Source organism: Bombina bombina, chromosome 2, assembly GCF_027579735.1.
Source record: "Bombina bombina isolate aBomBom1 chromosome 2, aBomBom1.pri, whole genome shotgun sequence".
Taxonomy (NCBI): domain Eukaryota; kingdom Metazoa; phylum Chordata; class Amphibia; order Anura; family Bombinatoridae; genus Bombina; species Bombina bombina.
Window position 1 is genome coordinate 352,863,002 of NC_069500.1, and position 13,056 is coordinate 352,876,057.

The window sequence follows — 13,056 nt, forward strand, 5'->3', positions numbered from 1 at the left end:
GGGGCGGCAGATTAGGGATTAATAAATGTAGGTAGGTTGCGGCGATGTTGTGGGCAGCAGATTAGGGGTTAATAAATATAATGTCAGTGTCGGCGATGTTGGGGGCAGCAATATTAGGGGTTAATAAGTATAATGTAGGTGCGGCGATGTCGGAGTGTCAGACTAGGCGTTATAAGTATAATGCAGAGTGTCAGCGATGTCGGTGCGGCAGATTAGGAGTTAATAAGTGTAAGATTAGGGGTGTTTAGACTCGGGGTTCATGTTTAGGGTGTTAGGTGTAAACATAACTTTAGTTTCCCCATAGGAATCAATGGGGCTGTGTTATTGAGTTTTACGCTGCTTTTTTTTGCAGGTGCTAGATTTGTTCTCAGCGGCTCTCCCCATAGATGTCTATGGGGAATTGTGCACGAGCACGTACAACCAGCTCACCGCTCACTTAAGCAGCGCTGGTATTGGAGTGCGGGTATGGAGCTCAATTTTGCTCTACGCTCACTTCTTGCCTTTTAACGCCGGGGTTTTTAAAAACCTGTAATATCAGCGCTGCAGGGAAGTGAGCGGTGAGAAAAAACTGCAGGTTAGCACCGCACCCCTCATAACGCAAAACTCTTAATCTAGGCGATGGTTATTTTACCTGCTCTCATCCAAGGTAATCCAGAAAATCTGGACTGTTGGGGAGGCTCGAGGACAGGTTTGAAAACCAGTGTTTTAGGGCAATGCAAATCCGTTTTAAGGGCTACTGGCTCTTTATTTTTAAAATAGGATTTTTTTTATTTTGGGGTTGCTGTTTTTTTAAGGGGTATTACTTTTTTATTTTTTGGTAATTTATTTTTTTTATTTTCTATAATGTAAGTTTTTTTTATTTTTTTGTAATCAAAGATTTTTTTTATTTTTCAGTAATGATAGGGTTTTGTTTTTTTAATGGTAGGTTGTTTTTTTCTGGTAATGTTAGTTTTTTTGTGTAATGTTGTTTTATAAAGGTATCGATTAGGTTTTAATTTAATTTTACAGGTAATTTTCTTTTTTTTTTTTTTAAAGGTAGTTAGGTCTTTTTATATTTAATATAGGGCTATTTTAATTTGGGTTAAGTTAGGGGGTGTTAGGTTAGGGGGTATAAATGTTAGTTTATAACTTTGCATTGTGGGGGGGGTGGCGTTTTAAGGGGTTAATAGATTTAATTTATTTCATGTAATTGGCAGAGTCCATGAGCTAGTGACGTATGGGATATACATTCCTACCAGGAGGGGCAAAAGTTTCCCAAACCTCAAAATGCCTATTAATACACCCACAACCACAATTCAGTTTTACAAACTTTGCCTCCCATGGAGGTGGTGAAGTAAGTTTGTGCTAGATTTCTACGTTGATATGCGCTTCGCAGCAGGCTGAATCCCGGTTTTTCCTCTCAGAGTGCAGGTGGAATGTCAGAGGGATGTGAAGAGAGTATTGCCTATTTGTATACCATGGTCTTCCTCTAGGGGATTATTTCATAGGTTCTCTGTTATCGGTCGTAGAGATTTCTTCTCCTACCTCCCTTTCAGATCAACGATATACTCTTATATACATTACATCTACTGATTCTCGTTTCAGTACTGGTTTGGCTATCTACTATATGTAGATGAGTGTCTTAGGGTAAGTAACGGCTAGATTTAGAGTTGGGGTTAGAGAGGGTTAGTTTAGAGAGGCTCCTAACGCTGGTTTTTACCGCCCTCGGTATTTGGAGTCAGTTTAGGAAAGGTCTAACGCTCACTTTCCAGCCGCGACTTTTCCATACAGCAGATCCCCCCGATGCCATTTGGCGTATCCTATCTTTTCAATGGGATCTTTCTAACGCCGGTATTTAGAGTCGTGGCTGAAGTGAGCGTTAGAAATCTAACAACAAAACTCCAGACGCAGAAAAAAGTCAGTAGTTAAGAGCTTTCTGGGCTAACGCCGGTTCATAAAGCTCTTAACTACTGTGCTCTAAAGTACACTAACACCCATAAACTACCTTTGTACCCCTAAACCGAGGGTCCCCCCCCACATCGCCGCCACTCGATTAAATTTTTTTAACCCTAATCTGCCGCTCCGTACACCGCCGCCAGCTACGTTATCCCTATGTACCCCTAATCTGATGCCCCTAACATCGCCGACCACTATGTTATATTTATTAACCCCTAATCTGCCCCCCCACAATAAGCCGCCAGCTACCTACACTAATTAACCCCTAATCTTCCGACCGCATCTCACTGCTACTATAATAAAGTTATTAACCCCCTAATCCGCATCACTCCCGCCTCAATAACCCTATAAGAAATAGTATTAACCCCTAATCTGCCCCTCCCTAACATCTCCGACACCTAACTTCAATTATTAACCCCTAATCTGACGACCGGAGCTCGCCGCTACTATAATAATGTATTAACCCCTAAAGCTAAGTCTAACCCTAACACTAACACCCCCCTAAGTTAAATATAATTTAAATCTAACGAAATAAAATAACTCTTATTATATAAATTATTCCTATTTAAAGCTAAATACTTACCCTGTAAAATAAACCCTAATATAGCTACAATATAACGAATAATTATATTGTAGCTATTTTTAGGGATTAATATTTATTTTACAGGCAACTTTGTATTTATTTTAACCAGGTACAATAGCTAATTAAATAGTAAGAACTATTTAATAGCTACCTAGTTAAAATAATTACAAAATTACCTGTAAAATAAATCCTAACCTAAGTTACAATTAAACCTAACACTACACTATCAATAAATTAATTAAATACAATACCTACAATTATCTACAATTAAACCTAACACTACACTATCAATAAATTAATTAAATATAATGCCCTACCCTATTCTAAAATTAAAAAAGTTCAAAGCTCTTTTACCTTACCAGCCCTGAAAAGGGCCCTTTGCGGGGCATGCCCCAAAGAATTCAGCTCTTTTGCCTGTAAAAAAAAACATACAATACCCCCCCAATATTACAACCCACCACCCACATACCCCTAATCTAACCCAAACCCCCCCTTAAATAAACCTAACACTAAGCCCTGAAGATCTTCCTACCTTATCTTCACCACGCCGGGTTCACCGATCGATCCAGAAGAGCTCCTCCGATGTCTTGATCCAAGCCCAAGCGGGGGGCTGAAGATGTCCATGATCCGACTGAAGTCTTCATCCAAGCCGGGAGCTGAAGAGGTCCATGATCCGGCTGGAAGTCTTCTATCCAAGCGGCATCTTCAATCTTCTTTCTTCCGGATCCATGTTCATCCCGCCGACGCGGAACATCCATCTTCACCGACGACCTTCCCGACCAATGACGGTTCCTTGAACGGACGTCATCCAAGATGGTGTCCCTCGAATTCCGATTGGCTGATAGGATTCTATCAGCCAATCGGAATTAAGGTAGGAAACAGCCAATAGAATGCGAGCTCAATCCTGATTGGCTGATCGGATCAGCCAATCGGATTGAACTTGATTCTGATTGGCTGATTCCATCAGCCAATCAGAATTTTCTTACCTTAATTCCGATTGGCTGATAGAATCCTATCAGCCAATCGGAATTCGAGGGACGCCATCTTGGATGACGTCCCTTAAAGGAACCGTCATTCGTCGGAAGTCGTCGGTGAAGATGGATGTTCCGCGTCGGCGGGATGAACATGGATCCGGAAGAAAGAAGATTGAAGATGCCGCTTGATAGAAGACTTCAGCCGGATCATGGACCTCTTCAGCTCCCGCTTGGATGAAGACTTCAGTCGGATCATGGACATCTTCAGCCCCCCGCTTGGGCTTGGATCAAGACATCTGAGGAGCTCTTCTGGATCGATCGGTGAACCCGGCGTGGTGAAGATAAGGTAGGAAGATCTTCAGGGGCTTAGTGTTAGGTTTATTTAAGGGGGGTTTGGGTTAGATTAGGGGTATGTGGGTGGTGGGTTGTAATGTTGGGGGGTATTGTATGTTTTTTTTTACAGGCAAAAGAGCTGAATTCTTTGGGGCATGCCCCGCAAAGGGCCCTTTTCAGGGCTGGTAAGGTAAAAGAGCTTTGAACTTTTTTAATTTTAGAATAGGGTAGGGCATTTTTTTTATTTTGGGGGTCTTTGTTATTTTATTAGGGGGCTTAGAGTAGGTGTAATTAGTTTAAAATTGTTGTAATATTTTTCTAATGTTTGTAAATATTTTTTTATTTTTTTGTAACTTAGTTCTTTTTTATTTTTTGTACTTTAGTTAGTTTATTTCATTGTATTTATTTGTAGGTATTGTATTTAATTAATTTATTGATAGTGTAGCGTTAGGTTTAATTGTAGATAATTGTAGGTATTGTATTTAATTAATTTATTGATAGTGTAGTGTTAGGTTTAATTGTAACTTAGGTTAGGATTTATTTTACAGGTAATTTTGTAATTATTTTAACTAGGTAGCTATTAAATAGTTCTTAACTATTTAATAGCTATTGTACCTGGTTAAAATAAATACAAAGTTGCCTGTAAAATAAATATTAATCCTAAAATAGCTACAATATAATTATTCGTTATATTGTAGCTATATTAGGGTTTATTTTACAGGTAAGTATTTAGCTTTAAATAGGAATAATTTATTTAATAAGAGTTAATTTATTTCGTTAGATTTAAATTATTTTTAACTTAGGTGGGTGTTAGTGTTAGGTTTAGACTTAGCTTTAGGGGTTAATACATTTATTATAGTAGCGGGGAGCTCCGGTCGGCAGATTAGGGGTTAATAATTGAAGTTAGGTGTCGGCGATGTTAGGGAGGGCAGATTAGGGGTTAATACTATTTCTTATAGGGTTATTGAGGCGGGAGTGAGGCGGATTAGGGGTTAATAACTTTATTATAGTAGCGGTGAGATGCGGTCGGAAGATTAGGGGTTAATTATTGTAGGTAGCTGGCGGCGACGTTGTGGGGGGCAGATTAGGGGTTAATAAATATAATATAGGGGTCGGCGGTGTTAGGGGCAGCAGATTAGGGGTACATAGGGATAATGTAGGTGGCGGCGGTGTACGGAGCGGCAGATTAGTGGTTAAAAAAAATATGCAAGGGTCAGCGATAGCGGGGGCGGCAGATTAGGGGTTAATAAGTGTAAGGTTAGGGGTGTTTAGCCTCGGGGTACATGTTAGGGTGTTAGGTGCAGACGTAGGAAGTGTTTCCCCATAGGAAACAATGGGGCCGCGTTAGGAGCTGAACACTGCTTTTTTTGCAGGTGTTAGGTTTTTTTTCAGCTCAAACAGCCCCATTGTTTTCTATGGGGGAATCGTGCACGAGCACGTTTTTGAAGCTGACCGTGTCCGTAAGCACCGCTGGTATCGAGAGTTGCAGTTGGGGTAAATATGCTATACGCTCCTTTTTTGGAGCCTAACGCAGCCCTTCTGTGAACTCTAAATACCAGCGGTATTTAAAAGGTGCGGCCAGAAAAAAGCACGCGTAGCTAACGCACCCCTATGGCCGCAAAACTCTAAATCTAGGCCTAAGTCTTATTTCTATTCATGACACTCTAAGCTATGGTTGGGCACTTTATATGTAAAGTTCGAAATATATGTGTTAAACTTATATTTGCCATGATTCAGGATAATCAGTATTCCTTCTTTCAGACTGACAGTTTAATTTTTTTGGGAAAATGCATATAAATTATAGTTTTTCTTACCTTAAAAATTTTCAATTGACTTTTTTTCTAAAATTGCGGGCTGTTAGGCTCGCGGGTGCAGAAAATGCTTCAATTTCCGTCATTTCCGGCGTCATAGTTGATGCCGGAAGTTTTCACGTTGCGTCATTTTTTACGTATGTGTGTTGCGGACGTTTTTTGGCGCCAAAAAATATGGGCGTCATTCTTGGCGCCAAAAAATGTGGGCGTTATACTTGCCGCCAAAAATGTGGGCGTCATACTTGGCGCCAGTTTTTTTCACATTATTTCAGTCTCACTTTTTAGTTGCTTCTGGTTTCTAGAGGCTTGTTTTGTTTTGCATTTTTTCCCATTCCTGAAACTGCCATTTAAGGAATTTGATAATTTTGCTTTATATGTTGTTTTTTCTATTACATATTGCAAGATGTCACTACCTGACCCTGGATCAGAATCTACTTCTGGAAAGACGCTGCCTGATGTCGGTTCTACCAAAGCTAAGTGCATTTGTTGTAAACTTTTGGTAACTGTTCCTCCGGCTGTAGTTTGTGTTAGTTGTCATGATAAACTATCAAACGCAGATAATATTTCCATTAGTAATAATCCATTACCTGTTGTTGTTCCTTCAACATCTAATGTTCAGGATGTTCCTGTTAATGTTAAAGAATTTGTTTCTAATTCTATTCGGAAGGCTTTGTCTGTTATTCCTCCTTCTAGTAAACGTAAGAGGTCTTTTAAAACTTCTCATATTTCAGATGAATTTTTTAAATGACCTCCATCATTCTGACATCTATTTCTGATGAGGATCTATCTGGTTCAGAAGATTCTGCCTCAGATATTGACACTGATAAATCTTCATATTTGTTTAAGATGGAGTTTATTCATTCTTTACTTAAAGAAGTGTTGATTGCATTAGATATGGAGGAGTCTAGTCCTCTTGATATTAAAACTAATAAGCGTTTAAATTCAGTTTTTAAACCTCATGTAGTTATTCCAGAAGTTTTTCCAGTTCCTGATGCTATTTCAGAAGTAATTTCTAGGGAATGGAATAGTCTGCGTACTTCATTTACTCCTTCTCCAAGGTTTAAGAAATTGTACCCTTTGCCATCCGATAGATTAGAGTTTTGGGGGAAAATCCCCAAAGTTGATGGGGCTATCTCTACTCTTGCTAAACGTACTACTATTCCTACAGCAGATAGTACTTCTTTTAAGGATCCTTTAGATAGGAAGCTTGAATCCTTTCTAAGGAAGGCTTATTTATGTTCAGGTAATCTTCTTAGACCTGCTATTTCTTTGGCTGATGTTGCTGCAGCTTCCACCTTCTGGTTGGAGGCTTTAGCGCAAGAAGTGTCAGACCATAATGCTTATAGCATTGTTAAACTTCTTCAACATGCTAATAACTTTGTTTGTGATGCCATTTTCGATATCATTAGAATTGATGTCAGGTATATGTCTTTAGCTATTTTAGCTTGAAGAGCTTTATGGCTTAAGTCTTGGAATGCAGATATGACTTCTAAGTCAACGTTGCTTTCTCTTTCTTTCCAAGGTAATAAATTATTTGGTTCTCAGTTGGATTCAATAATTTCAACTGTTACTGGGGGGAAGGGAGCCTTTTTGCCTCAGGACAAAAAATCTAAAGGTAAATATAGGGTTGCTAATCGTTTTCGTTCCTTTCGTCAGAATAAGGAACAAAAGCCTGACCCTTCCCCTAAAGGAGCAGTTTCCGTTTGGAAACCTTCTCCAGTCTGGAATAAATCCAAGCCTTTTAGAAAGTCAAAACCAGCTCCCAAATCCGCATGAAGGTGCGGCCCTCATTCCAGCACAGCTGGTAGGGGGCAGGTTACGATTTTTCAAAGATGTTTGGATCAATTCGATTCAAAGTCTTTGGATTCAGAACATTGTTTCACAAGGGTACAGAATAGGTTTCAAGTTAAGACTGCCTGTGAGAAGATTTTTTTCTCTCACGCATTCCAGTAAACCCAGTAAAGGCTCATGCATTTCTGAAATGTGTTTCAGACCTAGAGTCGGCTGGGGTAATTGTGCCAGTTCCATTCCTGGAACAGGGTCTGGGGTTTTACTAAAATCTGTTCATTGTACCAAAGAAGGAGAATTCCTTCTACCAGTTCTGTATCTAAAAATATTGAATCGTTATGTAAGGATACCAACATTCAAAATGGTGACTATAAGGACTATTCTGCCTTTTGTTCAGCAAGGGCATTATATGTCTACAATAGACTTACAGGATGCATATCTTCATATTCCTATCCATCCAAATCACTATCAGTTTCTGAGATTCTCTTTTCTAGACAAGCACTACCACTTTGTTGCTCTTCCGTTTGGCCTAGCAACAGCTCCAAGGATCTTTTCAAAGGTTCTGGGTGCCCTTCTCTCTGTAATCAGAGAACAGGGTATTGCGGTATTTCCTTATTTGGACGATATCTTGGTACTTGCTCAGTCTTTACATTCTGCAGAATCTCATACGAATCAACGTGTGTTGTTTCTTCAAAGACATGGTTGGAGGATCAATTTACCAAAGAGTTCCTTGATTCCTCAGACAAGGGTAACCTTTTTGGGTTTCCAAATAGATTCAGTGTCCATGACTTTGTCTCTTTCAGAAAAGAGACGTCTGAAATTGGTTTCAGCTTGTCGAAACCTTCAGTCTCAATCATTCCCTTCGGTAGCTTTGTGCATGGAAATTCTAGGTCTCATGACTGCTGCATCGGACGCGATCCCTTTTGCTCGTTTTCACATCTCCAGCTTTGTATGCTGAACCAATGGTGCAGGGATTATACAAAGATATCACAATTAATATCCTTAAATCCCAATGTTCGATATTCTCTGACTTGGTGGTTGGATCCCCATAGTTTAATTCAAGGGGCCTCTTTTGTTCGTCCAACCTGGACTGTGATCTAAACAGATGCAAGTCTTTCAGGTTTGGGAGCTGTATGGGGATCTCTGACAGCGCAGGGGGTTTGGGAATCTCAGGAGGCGAGATTACCAATCAACATTTTGGAACTCCGTGCGATTTTCAGAGCTCTTCAGTTCTGGCCTCTTCTGAAGAGAGAATCGTTTATTTGTTTTCAGACAGACAATGTCACAACCGTGGCGTATGTCAATCATCAAGGTGGGACTCACAGTCCTCAAACTATGAAAGAAGTATCTCGGATACTTGTATGGGCGAATCCAGCTCCTGTCTAATCTCTGCGGTTCACATCCCAGGTATAGACAATTGGGAAGTGGATTATCTCAGCCGCCAGACGTTACATCCGGGCGAATGGTCTCTTCATCCAGAGGTATTTCTTCAGATTGTTCAGATATGGGGACTTCCAGAAATAGATCTGATGGCTTCTCATCTAAACAGGAAACTTCCCAGGTATCTGTCCAGATCCAGGGATCCTCAGGCGGAAGCGGTGGATGCGTTGTCACTTCCTTGGAATTATCATCCCGCTTATATTTTTCCGCCTCTAGTTCTTCTTCCAAAAGGGATTTCCAAAATCATAATGGAACGTTCGTTTGTGCTGCTGGTGGCTCCAGCATGGCCACACAGGTTTTGGTATGCGGATCTTGTTCGGATGGCAAGTTGCCAACCTTGGACACTTCCGTTAAGGCCAGACCTTCTATCTCAAGGCCCATTTTTCCATCAGGATCTCAAATCATTAAATTTGAAGGTATGGAAATTGAACGCTTAATACTTAGTCATAGAGGTTTCTCTGATTCCGTGATTAATACTATGTTACAGGCTCGTAAATCTGTGTCTAGAAAGATTTATTACAGAGTTTGGAAGACTTACATTTCTTGGTGTTCTTCTCATAAATTCTCTTCCCATTCTTTTAGAATTCCTAGAATTTTACAGTTTCTTCAGGATGGTTTGGATAAGGGTTTGTCTGCAAGTTCCTTGAAAGGATAAATCTATGCTCTTTCTGTTCTGTTTCACAGAAAAATTGCTAATCTTCCTGATATTCATTGTTTTGTACAGGCTTTGGTTTGTATCAAGGCTGTCATTAAGTCAATCTCTCCTCCTTGGAGTCTTAATTTAGTTTTGAGGGCTTTACAGGCTCCTCCATTTGAGCCTATGCATTCTCTGGACATTAAATTACTTTCTTGAAAAGTCTTGTTCCTTTTGGCCATCTCTTCTGCTAGAAGAGTTATCTGTTCTTTCTTGTGAGTCTCCTTTTCTGATTTTTCATCAGGATAAGGCGGTTTTGCAGACTTCATTTAAATTTTTACCTAAAGTTGTGAATTCTAACAACATTAGTAGAGAAATTGTTGTCCCTTCGTTGTGTCCTAATTCTAAGAATTCTCTGGAGAGATCTTTACATTCTTTGGATGTAGTAAGAGCTTTGAAATATTATGTTGAAGCTACTAAAGATTTCAGAAAGACCTCTAGTCTATTTGTTATCTTTTCTGGTTCTAGGAAAGGTCAGAAGGCTTCTGCCATTTCTTTGGCGTCTTGGTTAAAGCTTTTGAATCATCATGCTTATGTGGAGTCGGGTAAATCCCCGCCTCAAAGGATTACGGCTCATTCTACTAGGTCAGTTTCTACTTCCTGGGCTTTTAAGAATGAAGCTTCTGTTGATCAGATTTGCAAAGCAGCAACTTGGTCTTCTTTGCATACTTTTACTAAATTCTACCATTTTGATGTTTTTTCCTCCTCGGAAGCAGTTTTTGGTAGAAAAGTACTTCAGGCAGCTGTTTCAGTTTGATTCTTCTGCTTATAATTTCAGTTTTTTTCAATATAAAGATTAAAACTTTTTTGATTTGGGTTGTGGATTGTTTTTTCAGCGGAATTGGCTATCTTTATTTTATCCCTCCCTCTCTAGTGACTCTTGCGTGGAAGTTCCACATCTTGGGTATCTGCTATCCCATACGTCACTAGCTCATGGACTCTTGCCAATTACATGAAAGAAAACATAATTTATGTAAGAACTTACCTGATAAATTCATTTCTTTCATATTGGCAAGAGTCCATGAGGCCCACCCTTTTTTGTGGTGGTTATGATTTTTATGTATAAAGCACAATTATTCCAATTCCTTGTTTGATGCTTTCGCTCCTTTCTTATCACCCCACTTCTTGGCTATTCGTTAAACTGAATTGTGGGTGTGGTGAGGGATGTATTTATAGGCATTTTGAGGTTTGGGAAACTTTGACCCTCCTGGTAGGAATGTATATCCCATACGTCACTAGCTCATGGACTCTTGCCAATATGAAAGAAATGGATTTATCAGGTAAGTTCTTACATAAATTATGTTTTATGTAGTTTGCGTTGTGGGGGGTGGCAGATTAGGGGTTAATAGGCTAAGCGGTAAGGTGTTTTTTTTTCCACTTTTTTTTTCTCTATTGACTTCCATGGGGAATGATAAAATCCTAGGTCGTTTTCATGAATAGGTGTTAGTTTTTTTCTCCATTGATTTCTATGGGGGAATACAAGCACGCTCACGTGAAACTCCATTTAGGATCTTTATGATTTTTGGTTTACCGCTAGCGCAAATATGTTTTTTTTTTTCAACTTGTAATATGAGCGGAACTCGACAAGCGCAAAAAGCCTAATGCTAGTGATGATTTCACTAGCGCAAAAACACAATTTACCGCTGCACTTGTAATCTAGCCCTATGTGTTTTATAAAATTATTAAACAGGTGAGAGTTTCTAGAGACTAATAGTGACTCTTATCCAACATTTGCCAAAACTGACCATGGTGAGAGTTGTTTTATTACTTTTTTATATTTTCTTACAACCTGGGAATTTGTTTTTGGCTAAAAAAAACATTTTGCTATTGATATTTACCAGCAGAAACACAAGTACAAATATGACCCTAGCATCATCCAGCCCATAGTTGTATTGCTTGCGGATGACAAATTCATTTAACTATAACATAAAATATACTGTTACTATACCTTTACTTTACAAGAACTTTGCAATGCAATTTATTGTAAATAGCTGATTGTTAACCCGGACAGCTACCTGTATAACCAGTTTAATCATCTATTTTAGGCTGCTAAATTCAACTTCATTAAATTGGTATTATTTTGTGGGTCCTGCTTCTCTTACTTTGCATTGGTAAGTATGATTTACCTCTATAGTGACCTTATGTTAACTTTGTTTCTTAAATGGCTAAAAAGTTGAGATTTAATTGGTTGTATTTAATATACAGTATATTAAAATATCATAGAGTTTTAAGAAAGGAAGGATGGAAGTTCATGGAACGAGTGATAAATGGAAAAGTATGAAGGGATAACAAATGAATGTGTGGCGTGAAAGGGTTAATGGGATTTAGTCATGTGATATGAACAGATAGATGGAATGGGAAGTGTAATGTGGAAGTATAGAGTAGACTTGTGCGCCACGAAAAAATTTGTTGTGTGGTGAGGCTAAAATTCCTGTGTTACAGCCTATACCGACACAATCCATACCGCCATCTGAAAGCAGTAGTTATGGATTTTGTGTAACAAAAATGTTTCACAAAACTCATAACTAAAGTGTTACAAAGTATACTTACACCCATAAACTACCTATTCACCCTTAAACCGAGGCCCTCAAGCATCGCAAACACTATATTAAACCTATTAGCCCCTAATCTGTCGCCCACCCACATTGCGACTTTTAAATAAACCTATCAACCCCTAATCTGCTGCCCACCCACATCACCAACACTATTTAAATATATTAACCCCTAAATCGCTGCTCCCCGACATAGCTGCCACTATAATAAAGCTATTAAACCCTAAACCTCCGACCTCCCACATCTCCGCCACTAAATAAACCTATTAACCCCTAAACCGCCAGCCCCCCACATTGCAAAACACTAAATTAAACTATTAACCCCTAAACTTAAAACCCCCCTAAGTTTAATTTAAAATTACAATATAACTATTTAAATAAATAAAAACTTACCTGTGAAATAAAAATAACATAATTTATGCTTACCTGATAAATTCCTTTCTTCTGTAGTGTGATCAGTCCACGGGTCATCATTACTTCTGGGATATTACTCCTCCCCAACAGGAAGTGCAAGAGGATTCACCCAGCAGAGCTGCATATAGCTCCTCCCCTCTACGTCACTCCCAGTCATTCGACCAAGGACCAACGAGAAAGGAAAAGCCAAGGGTGAAGTGGTGACTGGAGTATAAATTAAAAAATATTTACCTGCCTTAAAAACAGGGCGGGCCGTGGACTGATCACACTACAGAAGAAAGGAATTTATCAGGTAAGCATAAATTATGTTTTCTTCTGTTAAGTGTGATCAGTCCACGGGTCATCATTACTTCTGGGATACCAATACCAAAGCAAAAGTACACGGATGACGGGAGGGATAGGCAGGCTCTTTATACAGAAGGAACCACTGCCTGAAGAACCTTTCTCCCAAAAATAGCCTCCGATGAAGCAAAAGTGTCAAATTTGTAAAATTTGGAAAAAGTATGAAGCGAAGACCAAGTTGCAGCCTTGC

General features: G+C 39.2%; 1 protein-coding gene across 1 annotated transcript in view; it reads left to right on the plus strand.

The window, feature by feature from the left end:
* The window catches only part of LOC128646952 (P2X purinoceptor 7-like), a 730,384-nt gene extending 718,537 nt beyond the window's left edge, over positions 1 to 11,847 (plus strand). Inside the window, exons 11-12 of the mRNA XM_053699762.1 lie at positions 11,604 to 11,669; positions 11,782 to 11,847. Coding sequence (XP_053555737.1) covers positions 11,604 to 11,669; positions 11,782 to 11,847 — 132 coding nt within the window. The remainder of the gene's footprint in view (positions 1 to 11,603; positions 11,670 to 11,781) is intronic.
* The last annotated feature ends 1,209 nt before the right edge of the window (positions 11,848 to 13,056 follow it).